General features: G+C 41.1%; 1 protein-coding gene across 1 annotated transcript in view; it reads left to right on the forward strand.

Annotated features, from left to right (window-relative positions):
• Window positions 1-6,288, forward strand: part of IFFO2 (intermediate filament family orphan 2) — an 11,650-nt gene extending 5,362 nt beyond the window's left edge. Inside the window, exons 5-8 of the mRNA XM_009325252.1 lie at window positions 1,978-2,098; window positions 4,408-4,497; window positions 5,152-5,282; window positions 6,087-6,288. Of these exons, the coding sequence (XP_009323527.1) occupies window positions 1,978-2,098; window positions 4,408-4,497; window positions 5,152-5,282; window positions 6,087-6,192 (448 nt within the window). The 3' untranslated portion in view covers window positions 6,193-6,288. The remainder of the gene's footprint in view (window positions 1-1,977; window positions 2,099-4,407; window positions 4,498-5,151; window positions 5,283-6,086) is intronic.
• Window positions 6,289-8,508: the final 2,220 nt, after the last annotated feature.

Genomic DNA, 8,508 nt, shown 5'->3' on the forward strand with positions numbered 1-8,508 from the left:
ATCTGCCCTGGTTCTCTTCTCCTGTTCTAGAAATGATGGAGGTGGCCACAGCCTGGTGAGACTTTTGAGGGTCTCTGCCGTTTTCTTTTGGCAGAGAAAAGCCTCAGCAAGCACCGTAGGTCTGACTTTCTTAGCGTTTGAATACGGGTGTCTTCTGCCAGCTTCTGCAGTGACTGCAGAGGGAAGAATTCCCAGTGCTTTCCCACACAATGTAGGACAGTATTTAATATGTAGGAGTACACAAGAAATTGTCTAAGAAGCACTAGCTCCTCTTCTGTTGTCAGCTGTTGCCCAAAGTTCTGTTTTCAGGGTGTGTGTCTCTTCCTTTCCGCCTGAATTTCACGTATAGGAGAGCATGTTTTTTGCAAAAGTTGTAGGTGACTCCTCTTGTTAGGACTCTTGTTTTAGATGTCTTTAGTCCCTTATTAATATTCAGTGTAACAAATACAGATTTTTGACTTCTCCACTGCTAGAATTCAGTGGGACAGCAGATAGTGTGTGGATTTTTTAGAAAAGCAAGAGGCTAAAATTCAGCTACTAGGTTGGTAATGCATTTAGTTTTCAGTTTTGTTCTTAAACCTGTCCTGTGATACCCAGTTTTTATTGGTGCTGCTAATGAAATTCTTATCTCCTGGTCCTATTACATACGGCACAAAGTGCTGCAGGAGTCTTGTTGATGCATTCAAATTGGGTTGATCTAGAACAGTGTTCATGGCTTATCGCAGATGGTACGTTTCCAAGGATGTCTGGGTTTGGGGGCTTTGTGAAGTAGAAAATAATAGCTTACAAATAGCCGAAGAGCTTGTCTCATTAACAGAAACAAAGCAACTTGCATTTTATCGGTAATGAACTTCAAGTGTCTAGTAGTAAAATGTCAAAATGCAGGCGGCTTTGAACAGTGTGTATGTCTGAAGTAAGCAACAGTCAGGACTGGGAGCCTTTGTGCTCTCTGGCAAGGATAGCTCTTGCAAAAAGAAACTGGTTTGGAGAAGTTGAACTGCAAAAGGCACAATCGCTTATGTCCAAGTTTATTGGGGTTTTTAAAATAATTTTTTAAAGTCATGCTGAGTATACACAAATAGCCTGTCTCTTTTGCCAAGCTCTTCAGCCTCCTGAAGACAGTATTGGACTCAGCTTCCGGACTGAGATGTTATCTGCTTAAAGGGAAGTGAGCTAAAGTAACAAAAATGCATCAGTCTGAAATTAGCAGACTGCTTCTGGGAGCAATTTCAGATTTTTGTCAGGCCTCCTTAACAAGGACAAGAAGCAGCTACTAGTGTTTCGCTCTGCTGCTCTTCAAACCAAAAGGGACTCAAGTGCTTTCTGAAACTTTCCTTTATTGCACAACTGACTGTACTAAAGGGGCTTGACCAAATAACAGTGTTAAAGGCCACTCTTGCCACTGTTTGTTCTCAGTCTTAAGTGGTTGTAGTAGTATCTTTGTTGTTCAAGTCAACAATAAGTATTTATGCTCACCTGCACATCATCTAGGGGTTCAGTTTTTTCATAGTTGTTACTTTTGAAAACAATGTTTTTAAGTGCTGCAGGAAAAATGTTGGCTGAAATTCAGCGTGAAAATCAGCAGGGAGTCTTCTAGTGGCTGTTTCTTGTAAAATTCCTCAAACTGTGTTTAGGCTTATTTTCCCATGTATAAAAGGAATAGTTTAAAACATTTTTGTGGTTTTGCAAACAGGAAACTAATGTGCAGCACCATCTGGAGGACAGAGCTAGGACTGTGTACTTGAACCAGGAATGCTAACACAGATCTTTTGTTCTGCTTTGGGGTGGTAAAGAGCCCAGGAGCGAGGGACTTGGACAGTGGTGAAGCCTGTTTGTAAAACCTGTGAGGATTTTCAGCTGCTGCATTGTCATCTTCATTCGGTTCTCCTAGCCCCTTTTTTCTAGAAGATTAGTTGAAGAACTGAGGGAGTGGGGCTGGAGTAGTTTTCACTAATGCTTTTTCTGTTATCTTAACAGTCGTGAGACATTCGATTTTGATGACGATTGTGATAGTTTAACGTGGGAGGAGAATGAGGAAACGTTGCTTCTTTGGGAAGACTTCACAAACTGCAATCCCTCAATTGACCTCCAAGGAGAGGTGAGTTTATTTTATTACTTTCTCAAACTATTCTCTGCAGAAACTGTATCCCTCAGCTGCTCTTTTAGCCATTTAAGCCTTTGGATATTTGACTGGTGATCTAGTTTGCCACACAAACTTGCTTTGATTTTAAAATCCCCAGTGCTTTCTCTCTATGGTTGGTTTTCAGTCTGTGCAATCACTTTATTTGCCAAACTTCATTTCTTCTGCTCCTTCAAACCGAGTATTAAAAAGTATCAAGTGAGTGTCAAAAGATCCAATGCGTCTAGCTGTTGTAGGAGCATCGCACAATCTGCCACCCTAAGCAGTTGCTTATCTAAAGCCCTATATCTTCCACACAGCATCTCACTTTCTCTGTAGATTGTCATTCACACTTTAATTGTCAAAATAGTACACGTAGTGTGGGGGATGATACTGCACAGTTACTCTAGTGGGGAGAAAAATAAACGCAGTATGGTCCGTGGAAGATGTTAAAGTACATCCAGCCCATCACAGACAAAGAAGCTGTGGTTGCAGGACTGTGTAAGGCCCCAGGGATCTTCTGAACCCGTCAATCTTGTGCTTCCATCTTCGCAGTCAATAGGAATCTCCTGGCGTTGGTGGATAATAAACAGCTTGCTTTTAATCCTTAAGATCCGACACCAAGTAAGCTAATGGCTGCATCCTGCCTCATTCAGTGACTCTTGAGCCTTTTTAAACAGGCCTAAAGAGAGATTGAAATGGCAAGGTCTGGCTTTGTGTGGGTAGTCTTAAATGTGACGCTGTTATTTCAATACTGAGCAGCACGACAGCAGTAGGTAAGAAATAATCCTGCCTTCTTCCATCATCGCTGTAGTGTAAAGATGCTGAGGCAGCAGTGTCCTGAATATTGTCTTGTGGTGACTGCTAGGGGTGTGTTAATTTACATCTTCCCATTTGTGTATCATCTGGCATACTCTGAAACTGCGGAGATTACTCAGAAGTGCTAGGGCTGCAGAAAGCAGCGTACTTAGCTACATGTCGTCTTTTGAGCAGGGAGAGTGGCAGAGTGATAATGTGTAGCCATGTGCTGGAATTAGTGACAGATTTATTTGCATATACCCATGTGTGCATGTATAAGCACAGCTATCAGAGGAATACTGCCGAACTCAGACCTTCCGTGCGAAAACTCGAAAGGTTTTAAGAAGCTTAAATCCTTCTAAATGAAAATTATACAAGGAAAGGGTAGATTTGTCTTGTAGATGGAGATTCAGAATAAAGACTGCTCCGTCTGTGCCTGGTCTTTAACATAGTGCTTTGCATGCCTGAATCTTCCTTCCACTGGCTTTATTCCTTTCAAGTTCTTACGCAGTGCCCTAGCCACCTTCTTCTTATGACCTTCCTCCTTAAAGCGCTTCTGCATATAAAAGGATAAGCGGAATGATTCTTGTAACTATAGGCTGGTTAGCCTGATGTTGGTACCAGGTATGATCCTGATAAAGGTGCCACAGATGCGGCCAAAGGATGGAAACATAATTAATGCTCATCAGGGCAGTTGCATTAAATTGATTTTTTTTTTCTGGAAAAAGGAGGTGGGTAATAATGTGAAAGAGAGAACAATGACATTGTTTTAGTCTCTGACAGCATGAAATAGTGCTATATGCTTTGTAGCCCAGACTGTACTGTCAATCCAAAGCAATGATGATACGGGAGCTGTTGTCTGGCAGGATGTTTCCTTTGGGACAGCATGTGTTCTTATGTGTGATATTTTCATCGGTAGTGTGCTGGAGTCAGCTTGCTTTATCTAGCAGTTAAGTGAAGAATTTCAATAGGAAACAATGCATGCAGAGCATATATGGGAGGTAATGGAGACTGAAAGGGCTTGAGAGTAATAATATGTAATTGGAAAATGAGAATTCCGGTGCAAAGCTGTAAATAGTGGTGTGGTCAATGCGAGAAAAAATTGTTTTGTGGCTGGAGAGCAATGACAATCTTGTCTAAGCGTGATCAGACTGTGAAAGGTTCAGGAAAATCCATGGTTTTGGTTCTTTGGCATGCATCAGGTACCTGTGTTTGATTGCTGGAGCCTTGGTCTGTAGGTTCCTTGATCAGAGACTTCATCTTGGTGTGCACAAAGCCATGGTCATGGTACAAAAAAGCGTTTCCTGGTATGCCAGTTTTAAGAAGCAGACTATTCCTTGCCTGTGTAAAAATGTATTAAAAAAAATCTTTGCATGGAAGAGCATAACAGCCTGCGTTTCTGAATGAGGTTGAGTAAGAAAATCTTCAGTCTGCTGCTGAATTCCTTGTTAGTTTCTTGCTAATTCTTTGTGTTCTCCTTTCCCCTGCAGGAAGAAAACCTGGGAAACTTGATCCATGAAACAGAGTCTTTCTTTAAAACGAGAGACAAGGAATACCAAGAAACAATAGGGCAGATAGAGGTAAGGAAGTTATTGTTCATGACAATATGAATTGTTTCTAACGGACGAAAACATGCGCAGTGTTCTGGTCCGGTATACCCACAGAGGAAAGGTGCAATGTCTACCTATCTAAGAATGCAAAGGCGTTTTCCTTTGACATACCCTTGTGATTTTTTTTCTAAATACCATTCTCTATACAGCCCTATTATTGAGTAAGCATAAATCTGTAGCTGGTGGAGAGAGAACCTTCAGAACAAAGAGAATAAAAATGTATTATTATTATTATTTTTTCCCCCCATTTGTCTTGCATATCCACCGTCACACTGGGAAATGATTTACAAGATGTGGCCTCAGAGGTTGCCAGACACAAAGTCTTTGCCCTGCCTAGAATATGCTTTCATTAATTACTGCATGTTGACAAACAAGATGCCAAGCAGCAGAATAAACTTGAGGGCTGTTTAAAAACCAGTGTTGAGCTCTGATTAAAATACACTTCAGAAGCTGATGAATACATTGGCAGTCTACAACACAGAGGTTAAGCATATATTGTGCGGATGTTTTGGATTGGCTCTGGGCAGCTTTAGCATCCCCAGCAGTATGTAAAAATTGAGTGAAGCCGGGAGAAGCTGCTAGCAACTCACCTTGGGCTGATTATTTTCCTCTTATTTCTTAAAGCTGGAATTGGCCACGGCCAAGAGTGACATGAATCGCCACCTTCATGAATATATGGAAATGTGTAGTATGAAAAGGGGCCTGGATGTACAAATGGAAACCTGTCGTAGGCTTATCAAAGGCTCAGCTGACAGGTAATAAGATATTACCGTTCTGCCTGGGGTGCTTCAAGAATTTATTTTGCTCTTGTTTCCTGCCAAGTTGTCTAAGGGCAATAGTATCATTTTGTCCTAAAGCTTTGTCCTCTATAGATAATCTTGTTTTGTTCAGGGTCAAATACCAGTCTTAAAAGGAACCCTGTAACAGTGTATAGGTTCCTACACACAGTAACACTTTTAAGGTTTCAACACCTATTAGTGAAAACAGGGGTGTCACCATGGGACTGTATAAATGGACTTACCTCTTGTCTAGCTTGGATGGACGCTTAGTCTTAGTGTCATAGACCTGGAACTCTTAAAACAAACAAACCAACCCCAAAATTTTATCTTGACTATGGACTTGTATGAAGAACTTGTGTTTCAATCTTCTCACGTGTTAAGATCCCTATACCATGAGGGATTTTTCTTATCTCTTGCTTGCCCCCAGTACACATCCTGGCTTAAAAGATGATGATGATAAACTTTTCTTGAGTTTTCAAGACTGTACGTATTATGGATGATGAGAGTCTCTGTAGGATGTTCATTGGACTTAGTTTCCATTTCCCCATCCGTAAACCTAAAGCAGCCTTTTTATAGGAGATGGCAGGGGTGGGCTGGCAGCACATGAGATGCTTAAGTTTACTACTGATATTTACTGTAAACCCAAAGTTTAATGTTAATGAAGGACTTTTTCACTTCCCAAAACAATTTAAAGCGACTATTTTCTTTAAAGGTTCGGGGTTTTTTTCTGTCATTGATACTTAATTTTCTGTCTAAACCTTTCTCTGAATTTTTCTACAGAAATTCTCCATCTCCCAGCTCTGTAGCCAGCAGCGACTCAGGAAACACAGATGAAATTCAGGATGAGTTGGACAGAGAGACGGATGTGGAGCCCATGGTCAGCTGATACGTAGTTGGAGCATTCCAGTGAAAGGGAAGATACAAGAAAAGATTAAAAAACAGTACACTGATGGGGGGGGGAAAGGACTTGTAAGCCCTTGCACAGGGTTTCTAAGGACTCATTCCTACACCCATCCCCACCCAAGGATTGGTGCTGTAAATTTCTATTGTTATACAAATCATAAATGCAGAGTCCTCTGAGAAAACATGGTGTTTTAATTGTGCCTTTGCCCCAAGCTGAGCCACTTTGAGCTCCAGTGGAATATTAATAGCAGGTGTTTTTATAAAAAATATTATTTAAAAAAATATCTGATAGCAGCAGAGAATGGTGCTGCAAAGGCTCTGGGTATTTCAATAAGCTTATGGTTTTATTGAACTGCTGCACTGATTGGCAAAAGGAACACTAGCAAAATGAGAAGCGAACTCAAGACAATTACGGTACAATTACCAATGTCTGGCACAAAAAAGAATGCCTCCAAATTGAACTGTAAACATTTAAAAATAATAGCGGGTTTAGAAGACAGCTTTTAGGATTAAGCAGTTATACAATATTAAAAGGAATTTCTTCATTTGATCTTTTGGGGTGAAGGAGCCTTTGAGATTTGTACAAGCTTTCTGCTAGACTCCAGAATCTGAAGAAGCAGGTCTCAGCTCGGTGGCAAAGCAGGTGGACAAAGGAGGGTTCAGTGGGGTGGGACTATCACTGATAAACTACTATGCAAAAAAAAAAAAAGCTCGCCTTATTTATATGGAATGTTTGGTCCCTGCTGGGCTACAGTTATCTCTTGGGGAAAGGAAAGCTAAAAACACATTTGCACATGTTAGTTATCTGTAGAGCTTCTTTTGAGGAGGAATGTCATATTACAATGCCTTTGTTTCCAGTGATTGGATTAAGAGGGGAATCAGCCCTTCAGTTCCCATGTTGTTTTCTGTTTCCTTTTTTCAGGATTTTTTTTAAACCATAGCGTTTGCAGATTTTACTTTGCTGACAGGGAGATAACTCCATTTTATGCTGCTTTCATGATGTTTAGAGTGGCATAGTTGAAGCATCAGGATAAACTGACATGTGGTGGTATAGATGAAGGCTTGAGACATGACACTGGGAGAGTTCCAGACCACTGTTCTTCAGAAAAGCTGAACGTCTGAAAATACTGTAATCCTTTCTGAGCATATAAAACGAATCCCAAACTATTGCTGCCCTAGAATTAGGGAAGAACAGCCATGTGCTTTCTCTGTGAGAAAGTGAGAAGACCTAGGCTTTGTCAATCTTTCTGTATTTTTACACAGGAGAAAGCAGCATCAAAAGTCAGATCACTTGGTGGTATTTGAGGAAACTCTGGCATCATCAAGCTGTTCATGGTTATTAATAGGAATTGTAGCACCTCAGCCAGGTAAAACAGGGTATAAACCTCAGCCAATAATTTTTTGTTTGTTTTTAGACCAAGATTGAAAGTGTAGTTAATACTGCCTAAAGGTAGCTGTGTAGTAGTTAACTAGCAGTTGCAAGACTTGGAGTAAATACCAAATGTATTTTCTTTTTTTCCTGCTAGGAAGCTTAGAAACTGCTATGTAGGAGCAGTGCTAGAACTGGACAGGGAAATATCTGATTTAAGCACCCTCTCAGTGTTATGTAAAGGTAAGCTGGCCAATCTTTTTAGCTTCCCAAGTATTGTTTCCAAGCCTCTCTTATGTATTGATCTGAAATCAGCGGGGTTGCATTGTAAGCATACAGCCAGTATAGATCAGTGTTGCTTTCTTCCACAAAGAGCACAAGTGTCTCAGCAAATGGCGTGTTCCTGGGCAGAAATGCCTCTCCGTCTTGCGCAGCTATGCAGAGGGGCAGGACCTCAGAGGGTTTCTGCTCACACTGTAACTGTGGGTCCAGTAATGTCTTCTCAATTTGAGTTTCCTGTGTCGCTGCCTGGAGTTTCATCGCTGTTCAGATCCGTCTCCTGCTTGGACACAATGGTGCTTTTAGGCCACGTCAATCAAATGGGCTCCCTGTGTTTTTCAGAGTTAGGGGGGAGTACTAGGGTGATCCATGTGGATCGTGGCCTCCACATTGTGGATCCAGAATCAATGGCTTCTGTCCAAGAAAATAGATCCAAGGATATTCTTGTGGTTTCCTTACCGATTGAAATAGTCAGTGCAGTTATTCATAGAGTAGCTAGGAACTTCTTGGTTCGTGTGGTGTGGGTTAGGGGCTTTTTCAAAGCCTGTTTCATCATGTAGACGTAGATAACTTTTCTCTGGAGAAGAAACCTTATTCCAAAGTGCTCATTCCTATTATTCCTTAGGTGGCCAAAGTGGTAAATGTCATGTT

The sequence above is a fragment of the Pygoscelis adeliae genome, unplaced genomic scaffold (genome assembly GCF_000699105.1).
Source record: "Pygoscelis adeliae isolate BGI_AS28 unplaced genomic scaffold, ASM69910v1 Scaffold36, whole genome shotgun sequence".
Taxonomy (NCBI): Eukaryota; Metazoa; Chordata; class Aves; order Sphenisciformes; family Spheniscidae; genus Pygoscelis; species Pygoscelis adeliae.